The sequence below is a fragment of the Ranitomeya imitator genome, chromosome 4, assembly GCF_032444005.1.
Source record: "Ranitomeya imitator isolate aRanImi1 chromosome 4, aRanImi1.pri, whole genome shotgun sequence".
NCBI classification, from domain to species: Eukaryota; Metazoa; Chordata; class Amphibia; order Anura; family Dendrobatidae; genus Ranitomeya; species Ranitomeya imitator.
The window spans coordinates 40631264-40649407 of record NC_091285.1 but is presented as its reverse complement, the minus strand read 5'-3'; the positions used below and the strand labels follow the sequence as shown (position 1 = coordinate 40649407).

Here is an 18144-nt window from a genome sequence, read left to right as displayed (position 1 = left end):
GTCTAATGTAGTAGTGTTCGTCACACCACCTGTGGTATTCGGCCAGGGGTGGTATAGCTCCCCACAGGTAGAGCTTGGTCCCCAGGGCTCCCGGTGTAGCTGGTAAGAGGGCTGGTTGGCGGTGGGGTGCAGGACTGAGGGTGCAGGAAATAATTTCAGGACACATTGATAACAGTTTCCTTTACCTTGTACTGGTAGAATTCAGGTGCAGTCCAGTTGTTGGATGTTTCAGGAGACTTCAATCTCCTGCCCTCCGGTTTCAGTGGCTGGGTCTGCAACTCCCACACCACCACGGACCCCGATGTCCGATCTCTTAATGTTTTCCTCTGGGGTGAGCCCACTCGCAGCTCCAGACCCCAGGCTCCTCTCCTTTTGCCTCCTCTCCTCTCACTGTCCCTAGCAGGCTCCCTTTCACTCCTCCCCCAGCCAGAATATATAGGGAAGGTCCCCTGAAGCCGGGTTTAGGGCTCCCCCTTCTTGAATGGAGTCAAAATGGTGTTGCACATCAGTATTACCTGATTAAGGGATCCCTCCTTGTTTCCAGGTATGACATCACCTCCCCCGTGAGGAAGGCAATACCATTGTGGCATCCGGACTCCTGGGGTGCCACATTGCCTCACACAGGTTGAGCTCTGCAAAGCCTTTTGCTCTGCCTGCTTGCAAGACCAAACCTGACACACCCAACCCCTTTACTGCAGGGTTTTTACAACAGAATCTGCACATGGAAACATGGAAAACCTGGACCGCCCCACTACCATCTTGTATTATTTACTACCATCCACTCTATTTAAAAAAAACAAGCCCATAGCATGTTTTCTTAAATCCGCCTTGGACACATACCTTGCCCAAGATCAACATTCTATTTTGCCTTGTAATCATAGCCATGCTGTGACTGCAATGCACTCCCACGCCCTCCATATGCTTCTTTACACATCATGGGGGATATATTGCGATCCTCGCATATGACACCGCTCGTCACTGCCTCACACAGTAAAATCGACTTTTTTTCTCTGCCAGAATTGATCAGCTGTTATCAAAATTCTAATTCTGAGATAAAATCTGTATTCAGTGAAGACGACTTTCCCATTACTGAGATAGGAGATGGTGGCTGCTATTGATAAGATTCTATGTAGATGGGAGGAGTAAGGAGAAACTCTGCCTGTAGCTCCTCCCTCCTCCTACCTAATTTTAACACAATCAGTGTGTTATCAGCAGCATTATCACAGCCTTAGGTGTCACGCAGGGTTGGACTGGGTTGTCTGGGGCCCACAAGATGAACTGACCCTAGGGGCCCACCCTATCGGTAAATCAGAACCCCCACTTGACTGTAATAGACCTTCAGAAAAATGTAGCAGACTCAGACTCTGGAGTTATGGTACATTGTTATATTGTTCAGTGATAACTGCACAAATATGGCCTTCATGGAACAGCCATCAAAAGAAAACATCTTCCGCGTCCTCACCATAAAATTCAGTGTCAGAAGTATGCAAACAAACATCTAAACAAGCCTGATGCATTTGGGAACTATTCGGCCACAATGATAAAAGGTATGCGTGGAGAAAAAAGGGCCCAGAATTTCAGGAAAAGAACATCTCGCCAACCAATAAGCATGGGGGTGGGTCAATCATGCTTTGGGGTTGTGTTGCAGCCAATGGCACGGGGAGCATTTCACGGGTAGAGGATAGAAAGGTTTTAATGAAACTTAATCAAATTCTTGATGCAAACATAACACCATCTTTAAAAAAGCTGAAGTTGAAAAGAGGAAGAGGATGGCTTCTTCAAATGGATAATGATCCTAAACACGCACGCATCAAAATCCACAATATACTACCTCAAAAGGCACAAGCTGAAGACAATGACCCTCACAGTCCTCTGATCTGAACATTATTGAAAATCTGTGGCTAGACCTCAAAATAGCAGAGCATGCAAGACGACCCAGGAATCTCACAGAACTGGAAGAATTTTCTAAGCACGAATGGATGAAAATCATCAAATAATAATCGAAAGACTCTTGTCTGGCTACGAAAAGCGTTTACAAGCTGTGATACTTTGAAGAGGGGGTGCTACTAGGCACCAACCATGCAGGGTGCCCAAACATTTTTTTTTTGGTCCACTTTCCTTTTCCTAATTTTTAAAATGTAAAAGATGAAAATATACATCTTGTTTGCCTAAAATACAAAGGAAATGTGTCATATTTAACTTGAGGCATTTTACAGATCATTTAATCTTCAACTTGCTTAACTATTCACAATAAAAGTAATTTTGACCAGGGGTGTCCAAACTTTTACATGTCAATCTATCTATCTATCTATCTATCTATCTATCTATCTATCTATCTATCTATCTATCCATCTATCTATCTGGGCCCTCTGGGGGGAGAGGGGCCCATCAATGTCAGCAGCTATTTCAACTGGATGTGCATTGGATGATGTCGCTGTCGGATGATGCACATTCAGCTGAAATGTATGACAGCGCAGAGACCTGCTGGGTCCCTGCACTGCAATACACACCACCATCCAACCAGAAATCAGCAAGTTATGTCAGCAGGCAGCTCATGGCAGTGATGTCATACATCGCCCATAGCTGTTACGCCAAAGTCAGCAGCCGGCCCAGTAAGAGGCCCAGGATGGGCACATGCATACCAGAATTGGGTCCAAGATGGGGAAAATATATAACAGGATAGGGAAAATACTCGTACCAGGAAGGGATTCAAGATAGGAGAGCATATATATCAGGATGGGGACATGCAGTACACACCAGGATGGGGTCCAGGACAGTGGACATATATATATTGAAGAGGCTCAAGTTGGGGGACATATGTACTGTACCTGGAAAAGGCCCAGGATGGGGGAAATATATACCTGGAAGGGGCAAAGGATGGGGGGGCCATATATATTAGAAAGGGGCACAGGATGGGGGACATATATACCTGGAAGGGGTCCAAGATGGGGGACTTATATACCTGGATAGGGGACATATATAGCAGGAAGGGGCCCAGGATGGGGTGAATATATACCAGGATAGGGGACATATATATCAGGAAGGGGCCCAGGATAGGGGGGCATATACACCATGATGGGGGACAAACAGTATACACCTGGAAAAGGCCCAGGATGGGGGACATAGATACCTGGAAGGGGCCCAAGATGGGTGACATATATACTGTACCTGGAAGGGGCCCAGGATGGGGGGCATGTTTACCTGAAACTGGGGGCTATACAGTATACACCTGGAAGGGGCCCAGGATGGGGCACATATATACCTGGAAGTGGCCCAAGGTAGGGAATGTATATACTGTACCTGGAAGGGGCTCAGGGTGGGGAATATTACTCGAGAGAACGAGTGGGAGGCAACACATATGTCCTTTGGGATTTAGAATGCTACAAGGGCCCATTCATCTGATCAACATGGCCAGGTCCAAATTTTGTACCGGGGCCCTTTCTAAGAGTAATTAGAAAAGAAGTATAAATGGTAAATATCCATACATTGTTGTGTATCACAAAGATGGTTTCTTCAAAGTTAATTACAACATCATGTGGATATATGCCACGTATATAGAGAAAAGTCTGAAGAAATGCCCAGTTGGACTACAAGCAGAGATTTCACATACTGCGCTCCAAAAGCAACAAATGTGAATATCTCTGCAATGAAGTGGTGCAGCGAAAAATAGAAAACAGTGGGAGAATCAGGGGAGATTTTTTACGAGATTTTTTTTTAACCAAGTGATAACATTGGTTTTATGCCGGTGCCGTTCGTTCCTAGAATACGTGAATTTGCAGATCCATAATATCCATTTATTTATAATGTTTGCGAATTTACATATTATAATTGTTGTTTACGAGCAGTAAGTTGAAGACACACAAAATGTTGATTATTATTTCAAATATAAGAACTAGTGGAAGCAACTGCATCAAACGATGGAGATTTGTGTATAGCGGTGACCTCAATAAGCAAAAATTATCAATAGTTTAAATATTTTGGGTTTAAATTTCATTTCTGAGCCAAACAAATCACAACTTGCTCTTCGGGATTTTTTCTACTATTAAACCTAATAAAAACTATCTGGAAACCATCAGCAAGCAGGTTTGTTGCCTGTTGATTGTTGTTCTTAGTATATGCTTGTGTAGTACCATGCGTGCATGAACAGATATTTATTATAAAAAATAAATTGCCAGTAGCGAGCCTGCTTGCTGATGGTTTCCAACTAGCAATAATGGATTTTTTTGATGTGACGTGCAATGTAAAAAAGAAAAATGGAAAAAGGGTGCAATAATTTCAATTTTCATTCTAATTAGCTGCTTTTCCGGTCATCACAGGGTCTGCTGGCGTATAGCATAATAAAATACCAGCCATCCAAGTATGGAAACTATCAATTCCCCTACTGGTCAGAGGCGTTAGGAATCCTTATGGGACTTCTCTCATGCATGATGATCCCCATCGGGATGCTGGTTGCTGTGTTAAAAGAAGAAGGAACTCTATGGGAAGTAAGTAACGCAAAGAGAAATGTAAATGGGTTGTTGGAAAGGGCGTACTTGTTCTCATCGAGGAGATCTGGCTGGTGTATAAAGAGCTAATTTGCATAGAAGTGGGTTGAGTTATTGCTGTTTTACTGTAAACTATAAATACATTTTATGGGATTAGACAAAAATATTTTTTTCTCAGGAAACAGCGCCACTTGTAGGTAGAGGCCGGGTCTGGTACTGCAGCTCGATCCTATTTGCTTCCAGTAGGTCAGAGAAGGATCTCTTAGAGGGCTTACATTTATCCAATCTTCAAAAAAATCAGTGATAAATGCATGATGGGGGGGGGGTGGGGAGTCCGATCTCTGGAACCCTTTTCGATCCTGAGAATGGGGGTCCTAAAGTCCCTTACGTTGTAGGGAGGTATCCAAAGACCGGTGAGGCGGCATGCGACTAGGTGAGGGCCTAGAACACGTGACTATAATGTATTTCAACATTTTTTTAACCCCTTCCCTGCTGTCTGCTTACTATATTTGGGCAGATCCGAAAACCATATTAAAAATCTTTTTTGTAACAATCGGGTCACTGCAGATTTTGGAGCAATATTTGTCAAGTCAAATCAAATCTGCAGACCAAATCAAGAGAATCTGCCCAAAAATGAATTTCGGGAGATTTGCTACTTTTTATTTATCACCTGTCTTGTGGATAAGTGAAATACTTTTTTTTTTAGTGCTGTTGCCCTTTAATTCTGTGAATCATGAGGGTCCCGGCAATAGAGGGCGTTGTTAAAATGAATGCGAAAGGAAGAAAGTAGGACTTTCTTCCAGAGATATGGGCTTTTTTTAATTTAGCGCTAATTTTTATGGTCTGTACAAGGGGGCGTGGCTCTGCAAAGCGCCATAAAGACACTCCCCCAAAGAGCCCTGTGAACCACGCCCCCATGGAAAGAGCATAATAGTTACAACTCAATAAAAAAAGCTGATATCCCTGGAACTGTATGGTGGATTTAAAAAAAAAACAACCTATAAACTCAGTAAAATTGTGGGAATAAACTGCGCACAAAAACGGCCACTTTTCACCTGATGATATGTCCCCTTTAAGGGCAGAGTTCTTGACCCAGGACATACTGTATATCCATGCTCACAAAAATCTGTGAAATTAGGATTAATAGTTTTAATTGAAAGCTGTTTCGAATACATAAAATACACAGGGCAAACTAACGTGGAATTTTTTTCTGAGCTTTAGCCATCTTTTGTTTTATTGTTAGTGTATGTAATTAATATATTCATATTCCCAATAAACAGGACTCTGGGTAAATACTTTGTCACTATTTTTCACTAACTTTCCCTGCAAAGGGGAATCCAAAACCTTTACATTCACATCTGCTCTCCTCCTTATGGGGTACTCGGTACCGGGTCTGGTACTTAAAGGGGATGTCACGGTGGCGGCGTCCCGGTCCTTGGCCCTGAGCGCCCAAGTGAAAAGGATAGGTCTTTAAAGGGGTTTTGAATAAAGTTTATGTTTGTGACGCCACCTGTGGTATTCGGTCAGAGGGGACCGACGCTGCTTAAAGGGGTCCTCTGGGTGATGTTATGGCAGCTAAGATGGTATAACTTCCCACAGGTGAAACTGGGTCCCCAGCACTCCTGGAGTGTAGATGGAGATGGTGAGTGGTGCAGTAAGAAACAGAGGACACAGGTTTGCAGTCTCTTTACCTGGTTTACTGAAGACTTCAGGCAGCCACAGTCCAGGGCACCAGATCACAGGTACAGGCAGGGTCCACTTGGAAGCAAGTTCAGAGCCCCCTTTACTAGGTGGTTAGAAGCCTTCCTACTAGCACGGTTGTGTAGTCCTTTGCTGCCTTAGGCCTCACACAAAGTCCTCACTTGTTCTCTCTGTCCTCCTTAAAGGGTAGGACAATACCTGCGTGACAGGTAACTCAAGCCTTTTTACAGGATCTCTATCATGACCCGGGCTCTATGTGTTACTGTGTCTCAGGTGTTAGGGCAGACAGTTGACTTGAAATCAACTGCCCTGCCGGTTTCTGCTGTGCCACATGGAGTCAGACACAATCTCGCTCTTCCGGCTACCGGTATCTGCGCTCTACAAGGAGGTAGCTCAGTTGCAGCTATTCTCCCCAGTTGTTTCTTCTTCTTTGCTCTGCTCTCCTCCTCACTCACTACAATGTGTTCTTCTCTCTGTAGTCTCTCTTTCTCCAGGAGCTGCAGCACCTTCTTGGCTGCACGGCCCCTTCAGTTCTTCCGACACTCACTGTCTGACCTGCTCTCTTCCCTGTCTCTCTGACAGACTGACTGGCTTTCCCTCCAGACCAGAATATATATACAGTTAGGGCCAGAAATATTTGGACAGTGACACAATTTTCGCGAGTTGGGCTCTGCATGCCACCACATTGGATTTGAAATGAAACCTCTACAACAGAATTCAAGTGCAGATTGTAACGTTTAATTTGAAGGGTTGAACAAAAATATCTGATAGAAAATGTAGGAATTGAACACATTTCTTTACAAACACTCCACATTTTAGGAGGTCAAAAGCAATTGGACAAATAAACATAACCCAAACAAAATATTTTTATTTTCAATATTTTGTTGCAAATCCTTTGGAGGCAATCACTGCCTTAAGTCTGGAACCCATGGACATCACCAAACGCTGGGTTTCCTCCTTCTTAATGCTTTGCCAGGCCTTTACAGCCGCAGCCTTCAGGTCTTGCTTGTTTGTGGGTCTTTCCGTCTTAAGTCTGGATTTGAGCAAGTGAAATGCATGCTCAATTGGGTTTAGATCTGGAGATTGACTTGGCCATTGCAGAATGTTCCACTTTTTGGCACTCATGAACTCCTGGGTAGCTTTGCTGTATGCTTGGGGTCATTGTCCATCTGTACTATGAAGCGCCGTCCAATCAACTTTGCAGCATTTGGCTGAATCTGGGCTGAAAGTATATCCCGGTACACTTCAGAATTCATCCGGCTACTCTTGTCTGCTCTTATGTCATCAATAAACACAAGTGACCCAGTGCCATTGAAAGCCATGCATGCCCATGCCATCACGTTGCCTCCACCATGTTTTACAGAGGATGTGGTGTGCCTTGGATCATGTGCCGTTCCCTTTCTTCTCCAAACTTTTTTCTTCCCATCATTCTGGTACAGGTTGATCTTTGTCTCATCTGTCCATAGAATACTTTTCCAGAACTGAGCTGGCTTCTTGAGGTGTTTTTCTGCAAATTTAACTCTGGCCTGTCTATTTTTGGTATTGATGAATGGTTTGCATCTAGATGTGAACCCTTTGTATTTACTGTCATGGAGTCTTCTCTTTACTGTTGACTTAGAGACAGATACACCTACTTCACTGAGAGTGTTCTGGACTTCAGTTGATGTTGTGAACGGGTTCTTCTTCACGAAATTAAGTATGCGGCGATCATCCACCACTGTTGTCATCCGTGGACGCCCAGGCCTTTTTGAGTTCCCAAGCTCACCAGTCAATTCCTTTTTTCTCAGAATGTACCCAACTGTTGATTTTGCTACTCCAAGCATGTCTGCTATCTCTCTGATGGATTTTTTCTTTTTTTTCAGCCTCAGGATGTTCTGCTTCACCTCAATTGAGAGTTCCTTTGACCGCATGTTGTCTGCTCACAGCAACAGCTTCCAAATGCAAAACCACACACCTGGAATCCACCCCTGACCTTTTAACTACTTCATTGATTACAGGTTAACGAGGGAGACGCCTTCAGAGTTAATTGCAGCCCTTAGAGTCCATTGTCCAATTACTTTTGGTCCCTTGAAAAAGAGGACGCTATGCATTACAGAGCTATGATTCCTAAACCCTTTCTCCGATTTGGATGTGGAAACTATCATATTGCAGCTGGGAGTGTGCACTTTCAGCCCATATTACATATATAATTTTATTTTTGAACATGTTTTTGTAAACAGCTAAAATAACAAAACTTGTGTCACTGTCCAAATATTTCTGGCCCTAACTGTATATATATATATATATATATATATATATATATATATATATATATATATATATATATATGGAAGCCACCCATAAACTGGATCAGAGCTCCCCCTTCTGGCCTGGAGTGTGAACTTGTTGTATGTTTGTGTTTTCCTGATGAAAGAGATCTTACCTGGCTTCCAAACGTGACATCACTCTCCACATGAGGGAAGCAATGCCACTGTAACAACCAGGACCCTGGGGTGTTACACTTACTCTTGAAAAGGTGATATACCATGCAATTGTCCCTAGCCAAAAACACTTGCGACCCGTGAGTCACATGCCCTGGTTCAAAAGAAGTCCGCCAGGCAACTGAGCCACTGATCCAAGAGGCGCGCATCCTCGACCCCCCACTCTACTGTGCTTGGGCAGCAGTAACCGCTTTACACAGGAGATGCTAAGCATAGACCCCCTTGTGCTTTCTAGCCCCCACCTTGCACTGTTTGTTCGTGTTCAGCACTTTCAGTTCTATGCCCAAGTGGCGCACATTTATATTGTTATAGTTATACAGTGTCTTCAATAAAATGGCGCCGAGATCACGGTATGTGCATGCACTGACTCCGGCGCCATTTTATTGAAGTAATGTACTACATCATCAACATAGCAGCGCGCATGCGCCGGCCATAGGGACAATGGCTATGGGTAGCACGTGCGCACTGCTATGTTGATGTTGTAGTACAATTCTTCAATAAAATGACGCTGGAGTCAACGCGTGAGCATTCTGTGATATCTGGTGCCATTTTGTTGAAGAAACCGTGTCTACGAATTCACATACACAGTGTTTTCAGCAAAGTGGCGCTGCAGTGAGCAGACGCCGCCCATCACAGGCTACGGACAGAAGGACACATCCACCGTTATATATAAGACATATATTTATGTGGGTACATATGTATATTTGAATATATTTATATGTGTATCTATACAGTATAAAAGTGTGCATATATATATATATATGTATATATATATATACAGTTAGGTCCATATATATTTGGACAGAGACAACATTTTTCTAATTTTGGTTACAGACATTACCACAATGAATTTTAAACAAAACAATTCAGATGCAGTTGAAGTTCAGACTTTCAGCTTTCATTTGAGGGTATCCACATTAAAATTGGATGAAGGGTTTAGGAGTTTCAGCTCCTTAACATGTGCCACCCTGTTTTTAGAGGGACCAAAAGTAATTGGACAATTGACTCCAGGGCTATTTCATGGACAGGTGTGGGCAATCCCTTCATTATGTCATTCTCAATTAAGCAGATAAAAGGCCTGGAGTTGATTTGAGGTGTGGTGCTTGCATTTGGAAGGTTTTGCTGTGAAGTAAACATGCGGTTAAAGGAGCTCTCCATGCAGGTGAAACAAGCCATCCTTAAGCTGCGAAAACAGAAAAAACCCATCCGAGAAATTGCTACAATATTAGAAGTGGCAAAATCTACAGTTTGGTACATCCTGAGAAAGAAAGAAAGCACTGGTGAACTCATCAATGCAAAAAGACCTGGGCGCCCACGGAATACAACAGAGGTGGATGATCGCAGAATAATCTCCATGGTGAAGAGAAACCCCTTCACAACAGCCGACCAAGTGAACAACACTCTTCAGGAGGTCGGCGTATCAATATCCAAATCTACCATAAAGAGAAGACTGCATGAAAGTAAATACAGAGGGTTCACTGCACGGTGCAAGCCACTCATAAGCATCAAGAATAAAAAGGCTCGACTGGACTTTGCTAAAAAACATCTAAAAAAGCCAGCACAGTTCTAGAAGAACATTCTTTGGACAGATGAAACCAAGAACAACCTCTACCAGAATGATGGAGAGAGATAAATATGGCGAAGGCGAGGTACAGCTCATGATCCAAAGCATACCACATCATCTGTAAAACACGGTGGAGGCAGTGTGATGGCTTGGGCATGCATGGCTGCCAGTGGCACTGGGTCACTAGTGTTCATTGATGATGTGACACAGGACAGAAGCAGCCGAGTGAATTCTGAGGTATTCAGAGCCATACTGTGTGCTCAGATCCAGCCAAATGCAGCAATACTGACTGGTCGTCGTTTCATACTACAGATGGACAATGACCCAAAACATAAAGCCAAAGCAACCCAGGAGTTTATTAAAGCAAAGAAGTGGAATATTCTTGAATGGCCAAGTCAGTCACCTGATCTCAACCCAATTGAGCAGCATTTCACTTGTTAAAGACTAAACTTCAGACAGAAAGGCCCACAAACAAACAGCAACTGAAAACCACCACAGTGAAGGCCTGGCCGAGCATCAAAAAGGAGGAAACACAGCGTCTGGTGATGTCCATGAGTTCAAGACTTCAGGCAGTCATTGCCAACAAAGGGTTTTCAACCAAGTACTAGAAATGAACATTTTATTTAAAATTTTTTAATCTGTCCAATTACTTTTAGTCCCTTTAAAAACAGGGTGGCACATGTTAAGGAGCTGAAACTCCTAAACCCTTCATCCAATTTTAATGTGGATACCCTCAAATGGAAGCTGAAAGTCTGAACTTCAACTGCATCTGAATTGTTTTGCTTAAAATTCATTGTGGTAATGTCTATAACAAAAATTAGAAAAATGTTGTCTCTGTCCAAATATATATGGACCTAACTGTATATATATATATATATATATATATATATATATATATATATATATATATATGTACACACACCTCATAAACATATTGTACATACACACTATTGAAGTTTCCACATATACGCCCAGGGGCTGATGACAGCTGTACATATGGATGATAGCAGTGAAGAGCACAGTGCTCCCAGGAGCTGACATGTATTTGTTGGCCATTACTTTACATTTAGACAGGTCTGCACACTGTTTGGCTCTTTTACCCTCATAAGGCATCACATTATAGATCGACATGCAGGTCCGCGCTCCCGTTTCTAAGGAAACCGCAAATGAAGTGGTTCTTCTGCCGCATATCTGTGATTTTCTGAATCATAAGGGAAATGTGACTTGTGGAGCGAATGGTTCCTCACTTCCTGCATCTCGGAGAGAAGCGATGAAGCAAAAGAAGTGACACTTTCTCCGTTTTAAGTGCTATCCTGCAGAACACATGATTTTTGTCTTTTCTTTTTTTTTATCCATATTGTGTGAGTCATTGCGTTAAATATTTAACAGAACCACAGAAAAATCCCCTAAAATTGAACTCTATTAAATCTAAATTGCAGCCATTCCAGACTACACAGAAATCACAGGGCCCCATAAAAAAAAACTTCCTCCTGGAAGCTCAAGAAAATTTACTATAGGAATTTACTAAGACCGACATTTAGATGTGCCAATCTTGTTTCGGTCTCATTTGCCAAAGTTGGTCGGCTGATTTAATTAGGTCCAAATACCCATTGGTGTAACTAGAGTCCTATGGGGTCTGGGGCAGGTTTTGGACCAATAATCACCAGGATTTGCTATAATAACACAGTCTTACAATTAGCAAATATTACCACAAATAAAAATACTACAACACTGTTACTGAACAAAACTCACTACACTAACACAAATACTACAAACGATACCATTATAGAGGGAACGAATAATACCACCACACCTGGACCATATATTGCTACTACATAGTGACCAAATAACACCACTATACTGATCATTAACAAACACAACTGTACTAAGACTGACATTAACACCATACAGTGACCATAAAGTTGTACACAGGAGCTCTGCACACAATATAGGTATATTCACAGTGACTTACTGGGATTGTTCTCTATGATTAAAGTCATTCATTTCTCTTGTTGTTCTCTATCTGACCCAGTATACCATGACAACTTCTTCCATCCATAAATTATTTTTGCACAAGGTAACTCAGAAATCGCTTTTACCCAACTCTAAGGAAACTAAATAGCCACCTAAACAATATTAATTCCATCCTTGCAGATTTATTACCCCCCTACAACTAACCTTACCTAACTCCATACCCCTTCTACCTCCACACAGTTATAAGAAGTCTTTTCCACTTTGCAATGTCCTTCTTTGTACCCCTTCCAATAATTATGTCCATGTTTGTGCCCGAATGTTTGCCATTGGGGAATAATTATGTACCCAATGGCAAACCATGCAAAAATGATGTCCCCCTTTGCAGCTCCAAACAATAAATATGGCCTTGTTTGTTACCACATACAACATTTATGTCTATCTTTGTGCTCCCATAATATACCGTAATTATGTGTCTCTTTGCCAAATAAATTAAACATAATGCCCTAATACAACAAAACTATTACCCCCTTTGTGTCATAGAATAATAATTTTGCCCCATACAATAATCCTAATTACCCCTTTGCCTTCATGAGTCATGTAGTGCGGGATCAGTCACTCTCTACCTGCCCTCCATGTGTAGAACGGGCTCTGTCACTCTATGTCTTTTCTGCATGTGTAGTGCTGGGCCTGTCACTCTCTGCCTTTCCTCCAAGTGGAATTCAGAGTCATTCACTCTCCACCTGCCCTCCATGTATGAAGCAGTGTGTACCCCTCTCTACTTGTCCTCCATGTGTAGTGCAGAATCTGTCACTCTCTAATTGTCCTCTATGTGTAGTGCAGGGTCTGTTACTCTCTACCTGTCCTCTATGTGTAGTGTAGGGTCTGTCACTCTCTACCTGTCCTCTATGTGTAGTGCAGGGTCTGTCACTCTCTACCTGTCCTCTATGTGTAGTGTAGGGTCTGTCACTCTCTACCTGTCCTTCATGTGTAGTGCAGAATCTGTCACTCTCTACCTGTCGTCCATGTATAGTGCTGTACTGTTACTCACTACCTGTCCTCCACGTGTGGTGCAGAATCTGTCACTCTCTACCTGTCCTCCATGTATATTGCGGGGTCTGTCACTTTCTACTTGTCCTCCATGTGTAGTGTGGGGTCTGTCACTTTCTACTTGTCCTTCATGTGTAGTGCAGAATCTGTCACTCTCTACTTGTCCTCCATGTATATTGCGGGGTCTGTCACTTTCTACTTGTCCTCCATGTGTAGTGCAGAATCTGTCACTTTCTACTTGTCCTTCATGTATAGTGCAGAATCTGTCACTCTCTACTTGTCCTCCATGTATATTGCGGGGTCTGTCACTTTCTACTTGTCCTCCATGTGTAGTGCAGAATCTGTCACTCTCTACTTGTCCTCCATGTGTAGTGCAGAATCTGTCACTCTCTACTTGTCCTCCATGTGTAGTGCAGGGTCTGTTACTCTCTACCTGTCCTCTATGTGTAGTGTAGGGTCTGTCACTCTCTACCTGTCCTCTATGTGTAGTGCAGGGTCTGTCACTCTCTACCTGTCCTCTATGTGTAGTGTAGGGTCTGTCACTCTCTACCTGTCCTTCAAGTGTAGTGCAGAATCTGTCACTCTCTACCTGTCCTCCATGTATAGTGCTGTACTGTTACTCACTACCTGTCCTCCACGTGTGGTGCAGAATCTGTCACTCTCTACCTGTCCTCCATGTATATTGCGGGGACTGTCACTTTCTACTTGTCCTCCATGTGTAGTGTGGGGTCTGTCACTTTCTACTTGTCCTTCATGTGTAGTGCAGAATCTGTCACTCTCTACTTGTCCTCCATGTGTAGTGCAGAATCTGTCACTCTCTACTTGTCCTCCATGTGTAGTGCAGAATCTGTCACTCTCTACTTGTCCTCCACGTGTAGTGCAGAATCTGTTAGAATCTGTTTAGTTTGTGACTATCCACCATTTTCTTGTGGTGTTCTGGCTGCTCGTCTTTTTCCTCTGGTGCTGGGTTTGTCTTGGGTCAGGTGTTTGTATCACTCCTTATTAATCAGCACCTGCCTCCCATTCCTTGCTGGACAACAGTGTTAATCTGCTTGAGCTCTAGCTTGGTGCTTTGCTTTGTGTTCTATGTGTGTTATTTGTGCAGTGCTGGTACCTCTGGTTCTGCTAGCCTTAGTTTCTGTTTCTATTGGTTTCTGCAGACTACTCTGTGTTTTCTACTAGGAGGTGACCCGTTTTTGTACCCAATCCTTAGTTCTTTTAGTGTACCCCTTCCCCTTATCTATAGGTATTCGCTCGAGATTATCCTAGGATTGTCGGTGGGTCTATTCGCAAGGAATGGGTCGCCCACTGCATCGTAGAGTTTCAGCCTAGTCATAGTGCAGGGTCAGTTTTCCCCCTTCTACCTTAGTCCTGTGTTGCAGATCCGTAACAGTTTGTCCAGCCAGAAAGGAGAATAAAAAAAAAAAACCTCTCCCAGATTTCTGCAATATGAACAGCGTTCAAGATCTTGCTCAGCATCTGCAAGGGTTAACGTTGGAAGTTGCCAGCTTACAACAGCATGTGAGTAATTGCCCTGGAATCCACTCTGAAGAACCTAAGGTGGGTTTGCCTGAATGTTTTTCTGGTAAACAGCAGGAATTTTTTTCGTTTTAAAATGCATGTTTACTTTATTTTCGGCTTAGACCCAGGTCTTCAGGGGCTGAATTACAGCTTGTAGGGATTATTATGTCATTATTGTGAGGTGAGCCCCAAGTTTGGGCATTTTCATTGCGTCCGGATGACCCTGATGTCTGTAGAAACGTTTTTTTTGCTACGGGGGTATTATATGATGCTCCTGATCAGGTCACTACAGCCGAGGCAGAACTCAGGTGGCTGAAACAAGGTTCTGACGACGCTGATAGATATTGTACCCAGTTCAGACGATGGTCTGCAGAGGTTCAGGAATGATCCAGTACTCGAGTCAGTTTTTAGCAGGTTTGAATGACAGGGTTAAAGATTTGCTCATTGCATATCCTGCACCTGCTACGCTTGAGGCTGCTATGCAATTAGCTATCCAGGTGGATAGAAGATTAAGAAGTAGACTGAATGAGGAGAAGGTTTCAATTTTGCTGGAGAGCCCCAATGACTGTGGGGAGCCGATGCAACTTGGGGTGATGTCCTCTCGTTCCCAGGAAAGGCAGAGAAGATTCTCTGACTGGCTATGCCTTTATTGTGGTAAGGCTGACCATTTTATCAAGCAATGTGAAGGACGCATAGACACGGAAAAGAGAAAAAAAAGGTCAGTCAGAATAACCCTCCCTTTCGCATTGCATTTTTACGGTCGGCCGGAAATTTTTTTTCTTGTAGTTCTACCTGTCGTGGTCATTCGATTGATTTTCAAGTGATGGTGTACTGTGGTTCTGCACTTAATTTGATTGATCAACAATTTCTAGACACGTATAAGATTGATTCTGTACCTTTATCATGCCCTTTTCCTGTAGTGGTGATTGATACCACCCCTCTAGAGCATGGGTGTGTTTCTCGAAAGGTCACTGGGTTTCCATTTACTGTGATTATGGAACACAAGGAATCTTTAGATTTGTTTGTACTCGATAAATTGCCTTTTCCAGTTGCCCTGGAGTTACTCTGGTTAAAAATGCACAATCCTGTACTGGACTGGTCATCAAGTACATTAGATCCTGGGGTCAGGAGTGTTATGGGAAATGTTGTGATGTACACATTGCTGCTGTTGTGAAAAATGAGCTACCTGAAGCCATTCAGGAATTCTGGAAAGTATTTTCAGAAGTGGAGTCACAAGCTCTACCACCTCATAGAGATTACAATTGCACTATTGAGTTCATCCCAGGTGCTACTCTCCCTAAGAGTCGTTCATTTAATCTGACGATTCCCAAGAGGTAGGCCTTAAAGGAATACCTACAGACTAGTCTTGCTGCAGGTCATACAAGACCCTCTAAATCCCCTGTGGCTGTGGGGTTCTTTTAGGTAAAAAAAAGATGAGGGTCTTAGGCCGTGTCTGGATTTCAGGGAGATGAATAAGATCACTTTGTGCAATTCTTACCCCTTGCCGCTAATTCCAGATTTGTTTAACCAATTAGTTGGAGCCAAGTGGTTCTCCAAGATCAATCTCCATGGGGCATATAATTTACTGTGGGTTAAAGAAGGAGATGAATGGAAGACAGCCTTTAATACCACGGAAGGTCATTTTGAGTGTCTAGTTATGCCTTTCGGCCTTACAAATACTGCGGCATTCTTTCAAAATTTCATTAGCGACATCCTGAGGCCGTTGATCGGTAGGAGTGTGATTGTTTATTTGGATGATATTTTGATCTATTCGCCCAATCTGGAGTCGCATTGGCACAGAGAGTCCGTGAGGTTCTGCAAATTCTGAGAGAAAACACACTCTTTGCTAAACTGGAGAAATGCTGTAGTTTGTGGTTTTGGGGTACTTTGCTTCCAGTGATGGCTTTGAGATGGACCCGGTGAAGGTTCAGGCGGTATTGAAGTGGCCTAGACCTGACTGCTTGATGTCGATTCAGAGATTTTTGGGGTTTGCTAATTATTATAGAAAATTCATAAAGAATTTTTCTGTTATCGCAAAACACCTTACTGAATGCACACTAAGAAGGGTTCCAATACTGTCCAATGGTCTCCTGAGGCTGTTAAGGCTTTTGAGCATCTCAAGGAGATATTTAGCTCTGCTCCTGTTTTGATCCAGACAGATGAGACTAAGCCCTTTCTGGTAGAGGTGGACGTCTCATCAGTAGGAGTGGGTGCTGTTCTGTCCCAGGAGGGAGAGGATGGGGTGCATCCCTGTGCTTTCTTTTCTAAGAAATTTTCAGAGGTGGAGCTCAACTACGATGTTGGGAACCGAGAATTGCTGGCTATTAAGCTTGCGTTTGAGCATTGGCAACATTTTTTGGAGGGAGCTAGACATCCTATACAAGTCTTTACTGATCATAAGAACCTGATCTATCTGGATGCTGCTAAACGTTTGAATGCCTGTCAAGCTAGGTGGGCATTGTTTTTTGCCCGATTCCATTTCTCTGTGACATATATCCCTGGGATAAAAAATGTTAAAGCTGATGCTTTGTCTTGAAGTTTCTCCCCAGCGGTTAATGCTGAAAAGGAAGAATCTATTTTGCAGAGAAGGGTGGTGGCAGCATTAGGTTCTGAGTTGGAAAATAGCATTCTTAAAGACCAGGATGTGGTACCAACTAACACTCCGTATGGGAAATTATTTGTGCCTAAAGCCCTGAGGAGAAATTTGTTTACGGAATGTCATGAGTCTTGTTTGACGGGTCATCCAGGGATTGCCGAAACAAGAAAGTCGATCAGTCGGAGTTTCTGGTGGTCGGGGTGGCTAAGAGAAATTGTCAATTGGGTGCGTCAGTGTTCCGTGTACGGTAGTGTCTAAGGTTTCTCATGCTCCGGTGACAGGGTTGCTTTGCCCGTTAGAGGTTCCTAGTTCTCCATGGATACATCTTGCAATGGATTTTATCACCAACCTGCTGGTCTCCGAGGGTTTTTCTGTTATCTAGGTTGTTGTGGACCGGTTTAGTAAGATGTGTCATTCAATAAATTACCTTGCGCTAAGACACTTGCCAGGGCATTTGTGAAAGAGATTGTCAGACTCTATGGTGTTCCCACGGACATTGTCTCCGATAGGGGACCACAGTTTGGGGTTCGCTTTTGGGGTGCCTTTTGTGACAGACTTAAGGTTCATTTGTCATTTTCATCAGGCTATCGTCTGCAGTCCAATGGACGGACCGAGAGGAAGAACCACGACATTGAGCAGTTTTTGAGATGTTTTGTAGCGGACAATCAGGAGATGTGGTTGGAATATCTACCATTAGCTGAGTTTGCTCTCAATAATCATACGTCTTCTTCGGCTAGGTGTTCTCCTTTCTTTCGTTGTACTGAAGAGAATCCATCT

General features: G+C 43.1%; 1 protein-coding gene across 1 annotated transcript in view; it reads left to right on the top strand.

The window, feature by feature from the left end:
- SLC6A7 (solute carrier family 6 member 7) overlaps positions 1-18144 on the top strand; it is a 94856-nt gene that overhangs the window by 61895 nt on the left and 14817 nt on the right. The window contains exon 13 of the mRNA XM_069763579.1: positions 4317-4484. Within this exon, the coding sequence (XP_069619680.1) occupies positions 4317-4484 (168 nt within the window). The remainder of the gene's footprint in view (positions 1-4316; positions 4485-18144) is intronic.